Consider the following 19821-nt stretch of genomic DNA (forward strand, 5'->3'; position numbering starts at 1 on the left):
CATAGGGAATTTATAAGCATTAATATGGGAGCCGAATTAAATAATTAATTTACGGAACTAGGAAAGGTAGTGCAAATATTAATTCTTTAGTGGATTGAATTAATATTTAATGACATTGGGCCTGACCCGGTGTGACAGCCCTCAAATCCGGGGGTCTGGATTTGGTGCCACTATATGAAAAACAATTTAAAACCTATATATTTGAAAGAGAGTAAAAACAGAAATTTCAAAACCTGGATATTTTAAATATGATTTACAGTTTTGAAAACCTGTATTTTTGAAAAGCTGAAAAAACACAAAGATTTGAAACCTAAAAGGTTTAATAAAAGATTTAAAAGAACAAAGTTTAACCCCCCTAAAAACAGGATCTCATACAGGTTACAGCATTGAAATCAGAAACTAAAACTATCAAATATAATTACAATTTAAACTACATTATCAGCTAAACCTCGATAAGAAGAGTAACTGATAACCAAAGAAAGAAATCTAGTTTCCAACTGAACTGAATTGCACAACTCCAACTACAACCAGCCTTAAAGACATCTTTCTGGATATTCTACTTGCCTGAAACTCGACCACTTACAATCCTTGCCTATCATTACCCTTACGCGCAGTCTTAAGTGAATCATCTTTATCCCTAGCTGAAATAGTTAGAATGAATAGCAAGAATGAGCAATAATGCTCAGCAAGTATATAATATCCAAATCAACAATAGTTTATAAACAATATGTAAAACATGGCACTGATATCAAGATTCTAACATGCTTAGAACGTTAACCAACACAATATGATTTAAACAAAACAGTTTCTCCTTTATGGAATTGGAACCATATAAGACGCTAGGAGCTAAGCTGGGTGATCAGCCCACGACATAGCTCCGAACCCGCATATCCAATACGAGTTCTCAAATATAAAGGATCCTAGGCACACTTTGGCCTTTAATAATTCAATTGGGACCGGCGCCTCGGTCATAAAACATTTTCATCCAATTCCCTTTTTAAAACAGATAAATCAAATCATTTTTCATTTTAAAACCAAGGTTCAAAATCTATAAGAATCAATGATTCTAAACCAAATATTCCTTTAACACCTTAGTATTAGAGTTCTACTAATTAAGTATTCTTTATCAAGGGTATAGGTTACTGAATCAAGTGTATCAATGTATTTTATAATAATGGCAGGGTAGGTTGTATGATGATAACTAAGGTCTTTCAAGAAATGGGGTTTCCTTTATGGGTCAGAAACAAACAAGTGAACTAGTTTATAAGCAAGAACACAATTTGTTGTAGTTAAGAGGGAGGTAAGAAAACAAGGTTCTAAACTCATTATCAAATAACTGGCAGTTGCAAAAGATATAAATGATAATTAAGTGGATACATTTGCGAGATATAAGTGACAAAAGGTATTCCATTTCATACTTGGGTAATTCCAGAATACTAGTTAATTAGTAGAAGTCTAATTCTATAAGGAGTTTTGCAATATTCAAAGCATATCAAAAGCATTGCAGGAGCAAAATCTTTTAAAGAGAAGGTAGGTTGGATATATACTTGCCTTAATTCTGGTGTCTAGCTCGGGTTTCGATTAACACTATGTAGTGCCTTATCATTCCTTTCTACTAACTTCTGACAAGATTCCATCTATATAGCAAATCTCTGCGTAACTTCAACTTGCAACACAACTTAGCTATTTCTGAATACCCACTTCAATCACTTCTTGATCAACGTCTCGTTCAATTCTATAGGATGGAAAAATAGTATTTCAATCATCGGATCAGACGGATTAACTAAGCTTGAAAAGCATTAAGACCTATTATCTATCTACCCTTCGCATATACATACCACATAGTCAGATAAACACATAGCACATAGTTGAACAATTAACTTTTATAGCTACTAAAAGTCAATATTGATAAGTTAACATATAACAAGTTTCAGTTAACCATATCACCTTATTCTTATCTATTTAATATCCTTTAACAAGTAGAATATATATATATAATTTCTAACAAAAATTCGGCATGTCCTATTCGTAATATGGACCATACCCTGAGTAACCACACCACAAATACAATCCACAAGTCATTTCAATATTCTTATCCGTCTCAAACTTTTCCATTTAACATGAAAAGAAGTAATTTTGCCTTGACTTGCAGCTATGCTATCGAAATAAACCTGCCTTGACATGTAGTTATTCTAACACGTATTTCGATACACACACCTTTTCTATCACATATACAAATAACAAGTCAATGTACATGTGCACAAGTCAAGTATGTGATCAAGTATGCTAACTTAAATGTGTAATTTAATAAACTAGAAAGCACATATCAAATCACTAACCAACACTATTAGACTATAGATTCATATATATAATCTATTAAACTATAACTAGCATTTAGCACGTAACACGTAACAAATGATGATACATTTAACATAGCGAGAATAGTCTAGCCATCACATATTTTAGCACAAAACCATATGTCAAGTTATAACATATAAAATAGCTACCGAACCTAAAATTTAAGTTAACCACTCTTGGAAGAATGACATTTTACAACACCTAGATGAACTCGAACAGAAAAGTTTAAGACATAAAAGTTGTAGGATATATCGATACCTTTCCAAAATGGTAAGGCTCGCTAAAAATGACCAAGTAACGAATTCAGAAACTTTAAAACAAACAGCTGCATAAGCAGATTCAGCCCTGTTTTCGCAAGTAACTTAGTGTTTGAGACTGTTAGATCATAGGATTGGTTGATGAACTATAAACAACAATCGTAGATCCTGAATTAAGCTTTCCAAATTGGTAAAGTTTAAAGTCATAGCTAAAATAATGAATTTACTACGAATTTTTGAAGTCAGGTTGTACCAAACTGAAATACCAGGGCAGATTTTAAAAAGGCAGATTTTATCATAATTTAAGGCTGAATTTGGAAAAACACAAAGAATAAAAACTGTAGGTAATTCCATTATCTTTCCAGAGAGTGCAAAACCATTATCATACGATGAACGAATCAAGAGATATGAATTTAACAAGGAATCAGCAGTGCATTTGTGCAAGACTCATATCAAACACTTGGTGTGCCATGTGTTTAGATTAAATATAAATGAATTGCAGGACAATATATAACCGCTGAAAACATATATTAAGAACTGAAGCCACATGGCCACGCATACAAACATTAATTTCTATACATACATACCAACAATTATAGACTCAAACCTTTGCAACTAAATCGTATTTATATATATCAAATTAACATCCTCGTCAAACAAATCCCCCAACTAGTAATCTGATTAAGAAAGTAAAATCATATACATACATATAAACTGATGTATCGGATAAAAGATAGTATACCCACTGTAATCGAACATCAAGTGCAGGGTGGAGTCCATCATCAGAGACAGCAAGGCGGTTCCGGCTAGACAAAAGAACAATGGCAGCTGGGGAGTAAAAGATAAAAACAAAGGAAGAGAGGGAAGAGAAGCGAAGGGAAAGATTAAGGTTGACAAAATGGGAAGAGACTGAGAGAGGCGAGAGATATTTGAGGGAGAGGGACTGAGAATTATGCAGATTTAAAAGAAGGAAAAGAGACGGGGGAGCCAAGAAAAGAAGAGGCGGTGGAATATTGAGGGCACGTGGCACACTTTGGTGCGGCTACGTGTCTTATTTTGTAGAATAATCACTAAGCTAATACCCGCAACTAGCTTATTTACAGATATCACTTGTAATAAAATATTCCCGAAAAACACCAAAATATTTTTATAAATATCAAAATATTGTAAAACTAGAAACAAGTTCTTTGTAGACCACAAAAATATCGGAGGATCGGAGACCCACATCACAGCCATCTATTTAATATAATCCAACGGTGATCATATTTCTGTTTATTTAAAAAAAATATTTATTTATTAACAATTACATACAAGAATACGCTTGATATATACGGTGCTGACGGCTTGTTAGGGACGGTTACTCATTTCGCTTAACTTATGCTACGAAGTTATGGCAGTTTTTTGTGTTCTATCATCGTGCAACACCGCTATCTTCTGTAATCATAGACATCAGATTCTTCAACCAAATTATATCGAAAAGGCTTGTTTTGCTGCTAAATTCATTTTGGTGTATAGTTATCATGGCTAATGCTCGAGAGGCAGGTATGTAAATATTTCTTATCTCGATTTGTAGTGTCCATAAGATTTTATTCACATTTATTTGTTACACTTTTGATTGTTTATCAGTACTCATTTTCAGTGTCCTTGTTCCGTTACAGAGTTGATGTTGTTTCTTTAGCATATATTTTTTGTTCTTCTCATGTTCGACTATATGTCTCAACCAGTATTGTATTTGTCCTTCTAATTGTCTCAACCAGTTATGTACATATATTTTTTTTGTGGACACTAAAATTTTCGGAGGAATATGCAGATATGCTGCCCCATGTTGAGAGTTCTGATTCCGAAGCTTTGATAGAGGACTCGCTGAGTGAAGGTTCTGATTCAGATAGTTTTGCAGATGATTCTACTGATGATAATACTGAAGAGTATACATGTAAAGTGGGGTTAGATGGTATTAAGTACTGGACGCCTAAATGTGATGAAGAGCAGAAACCACAGTTAAATCAACATTTCCCGACTTTGGAACAAGCATATCGATTCTATAGTGAATATGGAAGGCTTTGTGGATTTGATGTGAAGAAATCAACCGAAAAAACTGACAGACGTGGCAATTTATCTGCAAAGTATTATGAATGCAGTCGTGGAGGCAAACCCGATACAAAAAATTATACAAGCTCATTCGACAATCCTGTCCAGGGACCACGTAAAAGAACAACTTCCAAAAGATGCGAGTGCAAAGCTCATATTATCATAAAACCTGCTGGTCTGAGAGGTTTTGTCCTAAGTGGTTTCGTGGAGGAACATAATCACCCTCTGGCAAAGGGAGCGGGGAGGATGTTTTTGCGATGTAATAGAAATCTGTCACTTGCTTATCAGAATTTTATAATGGATTGCTCCAGAGCCAACATAGGTCCCACACGTGCGCATAGTTTAGTGAAGGAGATGACTGGTTCTTTTGATGACATCGGTGCAACTGTTGACGATTTTAAAAATTTTTCCAGAGATATCAAAAGTCGTATTGGTGCTCACGACGCTGATATGCTATTGTCTAAATTTAAGTCGATCAAAGAAGCCTCCAAAAGCAGCTTTTATTATGATTACAAAGTTGATAGTGAAGGGCGTCTGACTGGCCTTTTCTGGACAGATGTTGTTGGGCAAGCCAATTATGATGTGTTTGGCGACATCGTGTCCTTTGATCCGACATTCCGCACAAACAGGTAACTACATGCTAAGAAGAATGTTTGGCTGCTTGTTTTTTGTGCTCTTGTATTTATTTATTTTCTCGGTAATGATTTAAGTTTTTCTCTCTGTGTTAGGTACAACATGGTTTTTGTACCCTTCACCGGTGTCAATAATCATTGGAAAAATGTTACTTTTGCTGCTGGACTTTTAGAGAAAGAAGATTACAAAAATTTTAAGTGGATAATCAATACCTTCGAGGATGCAATGGGTCGTGCTCCCAAAACAGTTATAACAGATCAATGTAAAGCTATAAAGAAGTCTCTGGATAAATGGTGGCCTTCTACCACTCATCGCCTTTGTATGTGGCACATTATGAACAAGCTTCCAATGAAGGTTAGAATCTGTATCATTGCATTATTTCATTTTGTATTATTGTTCCTCTTTTTCCCCTCCAGTTGTAAATGATTATATATTTATTTTCCACAGGTTGGTCCTAAACTAGCCTCAAACAAAAAGTTTGTAGATAGATTGAAGTCGGTTGTGTACTCTGATCATCTTACACCCATAGAGTTTGAGAACGATTGGAAAGGTGTGATGGTAGAATTCAAATTAGAGGATAATGATTGGTTGAATGAGATGTATGACATACGTGATCAATGGATTCCTGCCTATTTCTCTAATATTGAAATGGCTGGACTTCTCAGAACAACCTCACGGTCTGAGAGTTCAAACTCTTTTTTCCAGCATTTCCATGAGAGCGGGAACAATCTCGTTGAATTCTACTCTCGTTTTGAAAGTGCTATGGACAAGCAGCGCCTTAGAAATGACACTGATGACAAGAGATCTCAGGAGACACCACATATGGAGACGTCAATGCGTATAGAGTTAGAGGCTTCTAAGGTGTATACATTGGAAATTTACTATCTTGTGAGGGAGGAAATTAAGTCAGGATGCTATCATAATATTCTTGATGATAGAATGATAGGCATCGATTCCTCAACCTTTAAATTTAAAGATGAGCTACTGAACAACAAGATTTTTGAGGTACATACTTTTATTTCCTGGTGGATAAAGTTTGTTAATTGCTTTCATTAAGAACAAGAATATTACTTGCATATGTCGTTCTTTCGATATAAATGGTGCGTTCACATTAGTATATCTACTGGTTGTCATTCTTTTTTTTCTTTAATTGTTTCCTCGCGTGGTCAGTACATATAATTCTAAGTTCTGCCCTGTTTTTTAGTAGTCCATACTGGTTTTGAAAGATTGTAATGCAGCACACTCACATAATATTGATGATAAATGAGTTTTTGTATTAATGAATGAGGATTCCATATTTGCCTGAAGGATTTTATTTTTACGGGCTAATCATTATATTTTATGCCTTAGGTGACTGTGCGACACTGTGATAATTATGTTGAGTGTAGTTGCAAGTTTTTTTTCCGAAAAGGATATCTTTGCAGCCACGCCTTTGCTGCCTTGCACCATTGTGGGGTAAAAGTAATCCCTCCTGATCTTGTGAAGCCACGCTGGACCAAGGACGCAATTCAAAAGCACTCGTTTTTGTTCTCTTCTGACTCACCTCATGGCAGGCACAATAAGGACATAAAAAAGTTTAAGCGCACCAGGGCTTGGTTTGAATTTAATAACTGCATCAATCTCGCTGGTGATGATATGGACAAGATTGATTCTATATTTACAGGGTTACAGGCCATCAGTTCTTCGTTCACTGAGAAAATGGTGTCAGATGATAATAACGATTCCACGCACAGGGCTGATAGGTTTTTTGGTCCAGTGCCTGATGGTGAAATAAATGTTCATAATCCAGGAGTTAGCAGGAACAAAGGTTGTGGTAGTCGATTAAAAAGTAGCCGGGAACTCTCTGCGCAGGACAGGAAGAAAAGGAAATGTGGGAACTGTAACCAGATGGTACGGCACAATGCACGAACCTGTCCTGAACCCCCAAAGGACCCCGGAAACTAATAAAGATGTTTTCCACATGGGCTGCTGCTTACAAGTATATGAATGCTCTATCTAATTACGTTATTTGTCGCTGATCTTTGTGTGAACATTGTCACTTGATTGGACTTGAGTGTGAACAGAATTAATTGTGTTTATTAATTTATTTGATCATGCTTTTTTATATGTGCAAAGTGTTTTTATTAAATTATGAATCAAGTGTTGGTTGATGTATATAGCTAAGAATTTCTGAAATGGATTTGTGGAAAGATCAGTACTGCAGAGTATTTTCTTCTGGTATACTAATTTAGATAACTGCATAACTAGATTACTTGATAATTACATACGGCCAAGTTTAGCATTACTTGATATTTATTTGAAGTGTTATATTTTATTTACTTTCCTTTAAATGGAAAGATTTGCTTTTGACTTGGTACATATATTCTGAGGGATCTTACATGACACTGGAGTTAGCTGTTGTTGTAAGATGGCGTGGCGTCTACAGGATCTATATTGAAAACTGAAGTCTGGACATTCTTTACAGTTGGACCAAAATGTGTGTTTGGAATGTCTGTCACTTTTGTTTAAGCCTGTATTGTGAGTTATCTTATATTTTCTCAAATTTTGAGGAATTGATTATTAAATGAGTTGTTTGGACAAGCTTGTTTAGTAAACCTAGAGTTACAGAGTACAATACAAACAATTTTTGTTATTTGCTCTGTGCTTCACATCTTTAGAGTTTGGAGGCTGCAATGTGTAAAATATGATTTTTGGCCGCATCCTGACCATGTTTTAAAGAAAATGCATCCACTTGCTAACCATTTTTGTAAAACTGAGATATGTGGCAAACCTCTAAATGTTCTGGATCCTTGGGGGAGTGAAGATCTTTTATGCTTGGTGAAAAATTGGCATCAGAATCAGCAGTTGAAATCGAGGCTTGTTTCTCAGTTTTATCACTAGAAAAATAACAAGCCACACTTATGCAAACCAACAGATCCTTTGCATTAAAAACTCAAAGACAATAACATCCAGATAATTGGTCCAAACACTAATATTGGGTTCATAGCAAAGTACTAGAGAGCATCAACAAGTTTAAAATATAAACAGATTGCAAGGATCCAGACCATAGCTCAAACATTTATAATCTTATTTTGGCTTTTGTTTTCTTCTACAGATAACAAATTCTAAAGCTGTCTTAATGCAGCCTTCTTGTCCTTGATAAAGCTTGCAACATTGCGCATTATCATTTGCCTATACTTGTTTCCGCTCCACGTCAGTATTTTGTGGCAGTAGATCATTCTCAGCTTCTTTAGCAAATCTCTTGCTTTTCCCTGTAGAATATCTAATTAGATAACATGTACACTTATTCATTTTCGTTAAAAGAATTAGTTTAGATATAACTGTACATCTTCAGCGCGTAGTCCCGCACTCCATCTATACAAGCTTCCCATATATGTCTCCATGTGGCGCATCACATAGACGCCACAATCTATCCAGTTTTCAGTCGTCTGCCATCCCAACCTCACAACTCTTGGATTTGTCTTTGCAATCTCCTCTCCTTTTGGCAGATTGTATATTGAAATCCAATCACAAAAGCAGTCATGCTGTCACGTTAAAGCCAATAATGAACTGAGTACATTTATAATTACAACATAGCTATTAAAACTAGTTATTATTGCTTACCAAACGAAACGGTAGATCTCCAAACATATCAGCAAAACTAGTCGTTTGCACCCTATTATCTATAATTTCCCAACTTGGCTTCTTCATGTTATAACAGATTATATAATGATGTGTTGCATTATATATTGGGAACACAAACTGCAAATAAAAACAAAAACTAGTAATATAAACTCTCAACAGGTTGTCTACAAATCAAAATATTTGTACTTGACAGGACATGTCGCTTACCATATCAAAGTCTTGAACGCCATAAATCCGGTTGTGGATTCCATTTACCATTTCTAGTACAACTTCTATATTGTCATTGAAAACAGCCCTGCGCTTTAAAACGCCATGTATATCCCCATCATTAACAACCATATTCATTGGTCCGTACTGTTGACAAAAAATATATAAAACAATTACATCTCTTGCATATTTTCCTAGTGGTACACATTGTAATATAAAGTCCAATTTTCTTTTTTACCGTGGTCTCCGTGTTCAGAAACAAACGCAGTGGTGATGCATCGGATCTCAGGATCTCATTTTCATTCAGGAGACACGTCCAAGCATCAATAACCGTGGTCTCTACCATTTTGTTGTCCTCCAAAGATTGGAAGTGTGCCTTTGTACACATCCTTTTATTCCACTCGAACAAGTGTTCCCTGTCCAGTGTACATGTTAAAATCAGTGCCAAATAACTACATCATTCAGTACATAAAACTTGACACGGCTTACTTTTTATTTCTTTTGTTTGAAAACAACCAATCCCAAACTCTGCTCTCCTCCCCGTTTACTGAATGAGTACTTATATCCACCACTCTGCTAACAAATGGAGAACGACAAATCTGAGACACTTTAGTCTCTCGTCGTGGTCTTATGAATCCAACATTCCCGCTTACATTAAGTTGGTCACCCTCACGAGCTACTTGGATTCCTTCCATGTCATTCACCAGTTTCTTTGGTGTCACTTGTGACACTCCTAATGAGAAGCTTGGAACAAATGCTGAATCCTCCAAAGGTGATCTTCTTCCCATGTCTTTTCCATTATCTACAAGTGTAAACAGTTTTTTGGAAAGTGGAGTTGTCTCGTGAAATAACTTGAAGAAGTATGCATATTCTGTCTTCATTTCCTGGATGACCGAATTATCTGGGTACAGAGCATATGATACTTCATATCTGTCCAAGCATGTGTCGTATAGCTTGGACAACTCGGCCATTTTTTGTTTAAATTGCTTCACATACTCCTGTAGAAGGAGTTAAAACAAAATGCACGTCTTCATGACAATGATTTTAAATAGGTTTAATTAAGAACCCTGTATTTACTAAAAATGAACAAACACTTACAGTTTCATCAAAATGAGTCTCAATCACATCGTCTGCCACCGGCTCCCTTCCCTGCAACAACTCGTTGTTGGAGAGTGCAGTCTAAACAAGAAGAATTTAGATTTAAGGCACTCAATTAAATGAAATATAATTTAGATTTCTTTTTATTTCCACATTTATGTTCAAGCAGTATTACAGTGACCTTGGTTTTTGTCGCAACATTAATCGGAGTTTCCATTACTACGCCTTGTGCATCATTTAATTCAGGTGATCTTCCTGCTTTGGAGTCCTTATCGGTAGCTCCTTTGTGCATATCCTGTTTTTAGAGAAACATGATCAGCTAAAGGCTTATACAGATATTAACTACTATAAACATCTTGGAATTAAGTAATAATAAACCTGGATAAAGACACTAGTTATGCGGCTGTGCGAGGAATTCTCTTCATGTTTCTCTTTAATAAGAAATCTTTCACCGCAACCTTTATCTAAACACTCACCATCGGGTTTAGATGAATCCTCCAAGAAAACCCTATCCAAACTCTTATCGTGCTCGATGTATTTCTCCTTAAAATTAAATAAATTAACATTCGTCGAATTAAGTAAAAAGTGTTGCAGATTAAAAATATAGATACCAGCGCATTTTCATGATAGAATACAAATCCAGACCTTCCAGCAAAATCACAGAGTTTAAAACAAATTAAAGGGAATTTTTGCATGCTTAAATTTTGGTTAAATGAAGTTTGCTGAACATCACTAGTTTTATTATTGCAACTTCATGGCATAATCTAGTGAATAAGTCAAGAAACAAATAGCGTCAACTTTTCTGCCTATATTAACCTTTTTACATGGATTTCAAGTCCTGCAATCTTAGGTATTTTTGTTGTAGAATTTTAACATTCTGTTCCTAGTTTCCTATTTGTTAAATAAGTGTACTACAATAGGAAGGTGGACATTATTATTCATTATTCAAATTGTGAATCAAGCAAGAATTCGAGGTCAAGATATTCAAGGAGTCTGTCATCATTTCCAGTTTGTAGCAAGTTGATTAAACACTAATTTAACTGTAAATTTGTATAAATTCTACTCAAACTTACAGCATAATTGTGTTCTTCAGCTTGATTCACCCCGTCCTCCCAGCCGTCATGCACACACTCATCATCTAGTTTAAAAGAATCCTCCACAAAAACATCATCTTCTTTCTTAGTGTGGTCGATGTAGTTTTCCTTTAAAATATTTAGAACCCGTTGGCATAATTAATAGAAAATCCCTTTATACTGAAAATACTGTTAAAATGTTAAACATCTACCTTTCCATTATTGTCGGCCAAACCATCCAACTGTCCCTTGTCCGTTAAGAGTATAACTTCCATCTGTTCAGCAACTGCATTCTTCAATTTTTCGTCTGCAGGAGCTGCATTTGTGGACTTTGCACTTCCCTGAACATGTTACAGTTGATATACACGTTATGCTTAGAAATCATAGTGAAATATTTTATAATAACCACATGAATCCTTACATCTGGCTTGTCCTTCAGTGTTACTAAATTACCAACTCCAAAGCAATCGTGGGTCGCATCATATTTCTGCCTCTCACGAAGAAGCCTGTCTGACCACCCTTTGTAGGCTGGATACGATGGTAGAATATAAACCGTTCCCGGGTTCCTCACTTTGCTAACATATAGATACTGCACGACATAATTGGACAAATTCAGAAACTATTAAAACCTTTTAATGAATTAGAAAGCAAAGAATTTTCAACTTACAATGAGGAATGGTAAGGATCCTGTAAAGTAACGCTTCTTCTCAGCTGCCCAGTAATTATGTGTTACCTGCATCCTTTCTATTAGCAGTCTACACCAGTTGTACCTGCCGCAATTGTCTAGATCGAATGCATAGCGCAGGACATCACGATTTAAAAACCTGTTCTGCTGCCCCTCAAAAAAGAAGTTGTACAACAGAACTAGGAAGTTTAGCTTAAAATCTGTGTCCGCTTCACGATTCCCCATAATTCTATTGCTCAACATCAAAGGGGTGATTTCAGAACCCGCACACCCTTGAAATTGTTTGCCCCACAAAATCAGCCTCTCTTTCTCATCCTTGGATTTGATACCCTCACTTCCCATTGGCAAACCTAGCACACTCCTCACTGTTTGATCAGTAATTGCAACCTTTCCAGCTTTCAAGTCAAGACAACATTCCTCGCTGTTAAATGCAGTAACCACATTGTATCCCAATTTGTGTGTGTACCAAACCATCCTAAAACCCAAAATATCAGCGAAACCTGTATTCGTTACCCAATCTTTTTGTTCATCGGACAAGTTTCCAAGTACGTCAGACATTATTGACGGGGAAAACTTCTTCTGTATATAGTTATCATATGTTCTTGGCTTCTTGACCTTTACTTCTTTTAAAGTTCCACCACTACCCTTCTCAACAGTTATTTTCCTGCGACCCCTCTTTGCTCCGTCATTGGCCTTTTGGTGTTGTGATCTTTGTACTGCAATATTTGGATTTACTGCTGGACTATTTACAAGTACTATTTCTTGTCCAAACTCCTGCCAAGTACGAGAGCAAATACAGTAGTTATATTTTATATAAGAATTCTCGAACTATCTAAGAATTTTGTGGCATTACAAGAAAACACATTACCTCATTCTCCCATGATCTCTTGCTACTTTCCGCTTGATGTTGTACTTTTTTCATAGAACTGAACAATGTCCTTTGCTTCCCTTTTTTTTTAAATGTTGTACTGCGTTCTCCCTTATTCAATCGTTCACTGGTTTTAGAGAAAGACTCTACTGGAGTGACAAAGTCATTTTCTTCTTCGCTCGATTCCTTGTTGTGCGTACTTCCTACAATCTTCCATTCATTTCTAATGTCGTCAAGCCCTGACATAGCGCCTCCACTCAAAGCTCGCCTTTTGGAAGCAGGGCTCCGAGACTGATTGCTTCTAGTAAGCCGACTACTTCGTCGTACTCCTGCATTAAATATTTCTATGCAATCAGAGTGATAGTTTATAAGTTAAACCCGCAATTTAAAACACTCAACCTTGCCAAAGTATAACAATCATCTCTAACACAATCTATATTCCAACGGCAATACAATTGGCAACTAATTTAGCAGCACTTTGGATAAAACATCTGATATGTATCACAAACTCAGTTACCAACATAACGAAATTATATAAAAGATCTATAGCTCTAAAGACCAAACTCAAAAAGTTCCTCTGAAATATTTTTAATTCACTATGCAAACTCTAATTCTCTTTAAATTACGAGGTGCATCTTAGCATTCCATTTTACTTTTTCTCTCTAATAAACCTGTCCATTACATATTACAGGACTAGCATTCTGCAAACTGAAAAAAAAAACTAAAAAAAAGACATGCATAACTTTTTAGAGAATAAACCCTTCTTCCATTACAGTTTACAAGACACGCATTCTGCAAATTAAGATTAAAAACTAAGAACAAATCACTACCATTTATAAATTTGAAACACAAATCTAAAATCAAAGCAAAATCTTCTAAGAAACCTGAAGAAAGAAACGCTCGAAAAGTTGTTCAGCATACCTCTAAACATTATGCGGGACGCTCTTGCTTGTGTATTGTGCTGCTGCTATCGACCCAGTTTATATGCTGTTATCTCCGAGAATCGTTCTGCAAGAATCGTGGTACAATGATCTTCGGCGTCATGGATAGTAATTGTGTTTTGTAACTGTCGATTTTTGTGAGTGGGTTGCGGGATACTAATCCCGCACTGTACGTTTGTTTGAAAAAAGTACGGTACTTCGAGAGCGTATAGATGCAAGTATTTTAGTTTTAAAAACTGTTAGGACAATCTGATCCGTGCAACAAGTATCTAATCCAATGGTGGATTGTATGGTCTTCGAAGACTATGTAAATAATAGTCCCCCGCTGAACCCAACTCTGTAAAACTAATATAATAAAAGTTTTGAGATTTATCGAGTATATATGAAATTTATACACAATTTAGAAATTAATTGCGTTCTAGAAAATATTTAAAAATCAAATTTTTACAAAATAATATTTTTAATATTTTAAAAACTCCTAAAATATTCATTATCATTTTCAAGTAATTAAAAGAATTTTACAAATCATTTTTGTATATTTAGAAATTCATTTTACTATAATCCATTTTAAAGAAAATCATAAATATTTATAAACAACAAAGCATTTGTAACAAATATGCACACAAGCATAAATCACATCCTGAACAAATATGCACACAAGCATAAATCACATCCAGATAATACGATTAAATCGTAGAACAAGTAATACACATATTTAACATGGTATTCAATTCAAAACAGACAACAAAATTCGATACCCTAATGAACCGGAAAAATAATTTATACTGTGACGGTCCACGAATCCGGGGTTTAATATATAAAACATTGAAACCTCATTAAACTGGAATAAAATATTAAATCTTATTCCTTTTTTTAAGAAAATCATTTATAATATTAATAATATATTTTTTTTAAATCCGGGTCATTACAATCTACCCTCCTTATAGGTATTCCGTCCTCGAAATCAAAGAAAGAAAGAGGACGCATAATTTGTAAAATCCATACTAATCCACTGAACAAGTATAAGCACATAGAACTATTCACATAATCAATCCACTTTTCAATTAAAGATAACGATAATATCTGAACAAATTAGATTTATAATAATCACAAACTAAATAATAAAAAAAATTCTGGGATATTACATTCTACCCCCCTTATAAGGATTATGTGATAAATCTCAAAACTTTTATTATATTAATTTCTTTTGTCTTGCCGGAACCGCCTTGCTGTCTCCGATGATGGACTCCACCCTGCACTTGATGTTCAATTATAGTGGGTATACTATCTTTTATCCGATACATCAGTTTATATATATGTATATGATTTTACTTTCTTAATCAGATTACTAGTTGGGGGATTTGTTTGACGAGGATGTTAATTTGATATATATATAAATACGATTTAGTTGCTAAGGTTTGAGTCTATAATTGTTGGTATGTATGTATAGAAATTAATGTTTGTATGCGTGGCTATGTGGCTTCAGTTCTTAATATATGTTTTCAGCGGTTATATATTGTCCTGCAATTCATTTATATTTAATCTAAACACATGGCACACCAAGTGTTTGATATGAGTCTTGCACAAATGCACTGCTGATTCCTTGTTAAATTCATATCTCTTGATTCGTTCATCATATGATAATGGTTTTGCACTCTCTGGAAAGATAATGGAATTACCTACAGTTTTTATTCTTTGTGTTTTTCCAAATTCAGCCTTAAATTATGATAAAATCTGCATTTTTAAAATCTGCCCTGGTATTTCAGTTTGGTACAACCTGACTTCAAAAATTCGTAGTAAATTCATTATTTTAGCTATGACTTTAAACTTTACCAATTTGGAAAGCTTAATTCAGGATCTACGATTGTTGTTTATAGTTCATCAACCAATCCTATGATCTAACAGTCTCAAATACTAAGTTACTTGCGAAAACAGGGCTGAATTTGCTTATGCAGCTGTTTGTTTTAAAGTTTCTGAATTCGTTACTTGGTCATTTTTAGCGAGCCTTACCATTTTGGAAAGGTATCGATTTATCCTACAACTTTTATGTCTTAAACTTTTCTGTTCGAGTTCATCTAGGTGTTGTAAAATGTCATTCTTCCGAGACTGGTTAACTTAAATTTTAGGTTCGGTAGCTATTTTGTATGTTATAACTTGACATAAGGTTTTGTGCTAAAATATGTGATGGCTAGACTATTCTCGCTATGTTAAATGTATCATCATTTGTTACGTGTTACGTGCTAAATGCTAGTTATAGTTTAATAGATTATATATATGAATCTATAGTATAATAGTGTTGGTTAGTGATTTGATATGTGCTTTCTAGTTTATTAAATTACACATTTAAGTTAGCATACTTGATCACATACTTGACTTGTGCACATGTACATTGACTTGTTATTTGTATATGTGATAGAAAAGGTGTGTGTATCGAAATACATGTTAGAATAACTACATGTCAAGGCAGGTTTATTTCGATAGCATAGCTGCAAGTCAAGGCAAAATTACTTCTTTTCATGTTAAATGGAAAAGTTTGAGACGGATAAGAATATTGAAATGACTTGTGGATTGTATTTGTGGTGTGGTTACTCAGGGTATGGTCCATATCACGAATAGGTCATGCCGAATTTTTGTTAGAAATTATATATATATTCTACTTGTTAAAGGATATTAAATAGATAAGAATAAAGTGATATGGTTAACTGAAACTTGTTATATGTTAACTTATCAATATTGACTTTTAGTATCTATAAAAGTTAATTGTTCAACTATGTGCTATGTGTTTATCTGACTATGTGGTATGTATATGCGAAGGGTAGATAGATAATAGGTCTTAATGCTTTTCAAGCTTAGTTAATCCGTCTGATCCGATGACTGAAATACTATTTGCCATCCTATAAAATTGAACGAGACGTTGATCAAGAAGTGATTGAAGTGGGTATTCAGAAATAGCTAAGTTGTGTTGCAAGTTGAAGTTACGCAGAGATTTGCTATATAGATGGAATCTTGTCAGAAGTTAGTAGAAAGGAATGATAAGGCACTACATAGTGTTAATCGAAACCCGAGCTAGACACCAGAATTAAGGCAAGTATATATCCAACCAACTTTCTCTTTAAAAGATTTTGCTCCTGCAATGCTTTTGATATGCTTTGAATATTGCAAAACTCCTTATAGAATTAGACTTCTACTAATTAACTAGTATTCTGGAATTACCCAAGTATGAAATGAAATACCTTTTGTCACTTATATCTCGCAAATGTATCCACTTAATTATCATTTATATCTTTTGTAACTGCCAGTTATTTGATAATGAGTTTAGAACCTTGTTTTCTTACCTCCCTCTTAACTACAACAAATTATGTTCTTGCTTATAAACTAGTTCACTTGTTTGTTTCTGACCCATAAAGGAAACCCCATTTCTTGAAAGACCTTAGTTATCATCATACAGCCTGTTATGGATCAAAAATCGAGGGGTGAGCTTCGAGCTTTTTGACTGATCTCGCGAGTCGGAACTCAGACGGGTCCTCACGAGGTGCCTACGTATCTTCAGCGGGGTGAAGAATCAAGTCAAAAAACGTAGTTCTATTTTGGAGGGGTAGAGCCCTTTATATAGATGTCTCAGGATTAGAGACTGATTAGAAGTAGGATCCCTGGTGTTAGAGTCCAAGTAGAAATAGGTGTTTGAGTCAGAGATAGGATAGGACTGATCTCTGATCCTTATCTTGAGCTACTGGAGGTTATCTAGGACTCTAGATAGTTATCCACGAAATTCAGAGTTCTTGTAGGACTCTAGGAGTCCTGGACTCGTCAGTCAGACTCCTAGTAGGACTAGGATTCGAGTCCTGGGCCCTGACCGGGCTGGGGGCTCGTGCCTTGAGTTTGGGCAGCCCATGTTTCTCAAACATGGATGCCCAACGGGCTTTTTATAACCTCAATCTGCTAGCCACGAATTTTGGGTGATAAACCCAGAATCCGGGCCTTATATTCTGGCCTTTAATCAGACCCAGGCTCAAAATAACCCAATAACTTTTAGGCCCAATTTCAGACCCATATCATTTGCCCCCCAACTTTGGATAAGTTTCATAGAAACTTTTCTAAAGTTTTAGAGCATTTTAGACTACTTCTCGAGCCTATTACGAATGAAGTCAGCCACCTGGGCCGATTCTGGACTTTCCTTAGTCGATCCGAGGCATTTTGGGGAACATCAAGTGTTCGGGGGCGCTTTTTGAGCGTTTTCCAGGCGCTAGACCTTGCCCAGGTCGATTTAGGGCGCTCATGGCGTCCAGGTCGACGCTGGCGCGCAACTCGGGCGCACCTTGGGCGCTCAGGGGCGCTCGACCTCGCCCAGGTCGATTTAGGGCGGATTGGACGCCCAGGTCGACGCTGGCGCGCAGCTCGGGCGCTCATGGGCGCTCGACCTCTCCCAGGTCGACGCTCGCGCGCACCGTGGGCGCACCTCAGGCGCTTATGGGCGCTCACGGGCGTTAGGTGTTTTTTGACACCCAAATCAGTTGTCGACCTCACCCAGGTCGATTTAGGGCGTTTTGGGTGCGCAGGTCGATGGTGGTGAGGTCCTCAAGCGCACCTCGGGCGCTCATGGCGCTCCTGGGGCGCTCATACGGCGCTCCCAGGGCGCTTCTCGGGCGCTCTCGGGCGTTCAGGGGCGCTCGACCTCGTCCAGGTCGATTTAGGGCGGATTGGACGCCCAGGTCGACGCTGGCGCGCAGCTCGGGCGCTCATGGGCGCTCGACCTCGCCCAGGTCGACGCTCGCGCGCACCGTGGGCGCACCTCGGGCGCTTATGAGCGCTCACGGGCGTTAGGTGTTTTTTGACACCCAAGTCAGTTGTCGATCTCACCCAGGTCAATTTAGGGCATCCTTGGTGCCCAGGTCGACGCTGGTGAGGTCCTCAGCCGCACCTCGGGCGCTCCTGGGGCGCTCATAGGGCGCTCCCAAGGCGCTTCTCGGGCGCTTTCGAGCGTCGGGTGTTTTTTAACACCCAAGTCGATTTTCGACCTCACCCAGGTCGATTTAGGGCGTCCTTGGTGCCCAGGTCGACTGTGGTGAGGTCCTCAAGCGCACATCAGGCGCTCTTGGCGCTCCTGGGGCGCTCCCAGGGCGCTTCTAGGGCGCTCTTGAGCGTTGGGTGTTTTTTAACACCTAAGTCAATTTTCGACCTCACCCAGGTCGATTTAGGGCGTCCTTGGTGCCCAGGTCGACACTGGTGAGGTCCTCAGGCACACCTTGGGCGCTCATGGCGCTCCTGGGGCGCTCATAGGGCGCTCCCAGGGCGCTTCTTGGGCGCTCTCGAACGTTGGGTGTTTTTTAACACCTAAGTCGATTGTCGACCTCACCCAGGTCGATTTAGGGCATCCTTGGTGCCCAGGTCGACGCTGGTGAGGTCCTCAGGCGCACCTTGGGCGCTATTGGCGCTCCTGGGGCGCTTCTAGAGCGCTCTCGAGCGTTGGGTGTTTTTTAACTCCTAAGTTAATTGTCCACCTTACCCAGGTCGATTTAGGGCGTTTTGGGTGCCCAGGTCGACGGTGGTGAGGTCCTCAAGCGCACCTCGGGCGCTCTTGGCGCTCCTGGGGCGCTCATAGGGCGCTCCCAGGGCGCTTCATGGGCGCTCTCGAGCGTTTCGGGACTATACATAGTTTAAACATGGATTATGCAACCATTAAGTGTAATCATGCTTGATTATGACTTGTTAATGGTATGAGATAAGATTAGGCCTTAATCAAGGTTTTAGGGGCCTTTTCGAGGCTAATCCCTTCATTAGGGTTTTATAAGGTTTTATACATATTTTATACATGAAAATATGTATAAATATTGTATTTTCATTTATTTTTAGGCTCTAGGAAAATCTAGATCCTTCTAAAACCTTCTAGATTATGGGCTTTTTCTTGGGCTTGGGCTAGTTGACCTGTGATAGCAGGTCACTTGGCCTGTTGACCTGTTAGATGACCTGTTGGCCATCCTATAAATAAGTG

At 37.2% G+C, this 19821-nt stretch overlaps 2 protein-coding genes and 1 long non-coding RNA gene across 3 annotated transcripts; 1 reads left to right on the plus strand and 2 right to left on the minus strand.

Moving 5' to 3' along the window:
* Nucleotides 1–356: 356 nt before the first annotated feature.
* LOC135152623 (uncharacterized) lies at nt 357–3709 on the minus strand. Its single transcript, XR_010291981.1, has 3 exons — nt 3358–3709; nt 1552–1735; nt 357–641 (listed from the first exon to the last, which is right to left on the minus strand). It is a non-coding gene; the product is annotated as an uncharacterized LOC135152623 (long non-coding RNA).
* A 426-nt stretch (nt 3710–4135) lies between these two features.
* Nucleotides 4136–7379, plus strand: LOC108203278 (protein FAR1-RELATED SEQUENCE 5-like). The gene is made up of 5 exons (XM_017372076.2): nt 4136–4157; nt 4426–5332; nt 5432–5690; nt 5784–6341; nt 6687–7379. Exons 1-5 carry the CDS (start codon nt 4136–4138, stop codon nt 7278–7280), a joined length of 2340 nt encoding a protein of 779 aa, XP_017227565.1. The 3' UTR covers nt 7281–7379.
* Nucleotides 7380–8234: 855 nt separating this feature from the next.
* On the minus strand, nt 8235–14035 carry LOC135152975 (uncharacterized). Its single transcript, XM_064094443.1, has 15 exons — nt 13813–14035; nt 12892–13220; nt 12006–12797; nt 11760–11927; nt 11551–11679; nt 11339–11467; nt 10644–10808; nt 10447–10560; nt 10266–10346; nt 9657–10165; nt 9406–9583; nt 9168–9314; nt 8940–9077; nt 8663–8860; nt 8235–8587 (listed from the first exon to the last, which is right to left on the minus strand). Exons 1-15 carry the CDS (start codon nt 13820–13822, stop codon nt 8441–8443), a joined length of 3234 nt encoding a protein of 1077 aa, XP_063950513.1. The 5' UTR covers nt 13823–14035; the 3' UTR covers nt 8235–8440.
* Between the last annotated feature and the right edge of the window lie 5786 nt (nt 14036–19821).

This window comes from Daucus carota, chromosome 5 (assembly GCF_001625215.2).
Source record: "Daucus carota subsp. sativus chromosome 5, DH1 v3.0, whole genome shotgun sequence".
Classification (NCBI taxonomy): domain Eukaryota; kingdom Viridiplantae; phylum Streptophyta; class Magnoliopsida; order Apiales; family Apiaceae; genus Daucus; species Daucus carota.

Coding starts and splice junctions, on each gene's coding strand:
- LOC108203278 (XM_017372076.2), top strand. CDS start 4,136: ATGGCTAATGCTCGAGAGGCAG. Junction 5,333..5,431: donor CCGACATTCCGCACAAACAG/GTAACTACATGC, acceptor TCTCTGTGTTAG/GTACAACATGGTTTTTGTAC. Junction 5,691..5,783: donor TGAACAAGCTTCCAATGAAG/GTTAGAATCTGT, acceptor TATTTTCCACAG/GTTGGTCCTAAACTAGCCTC.
- LOC135152975 (XM_064094443.1), bottom strand. Junction 11,468..11,550: donor TGGCCGACAATAATGGAAAG/GTAGATGTTTAA, acceptor AATATTTTAAAG/GAAAACTACATCGACCACAC. Junction 9,315..9,405: donor TTCTGAACACGGAGACCACG/GTAAAAAAGAAA, acceptor TTTTGTCAACAG/TACGGACCAATGAATATGGT.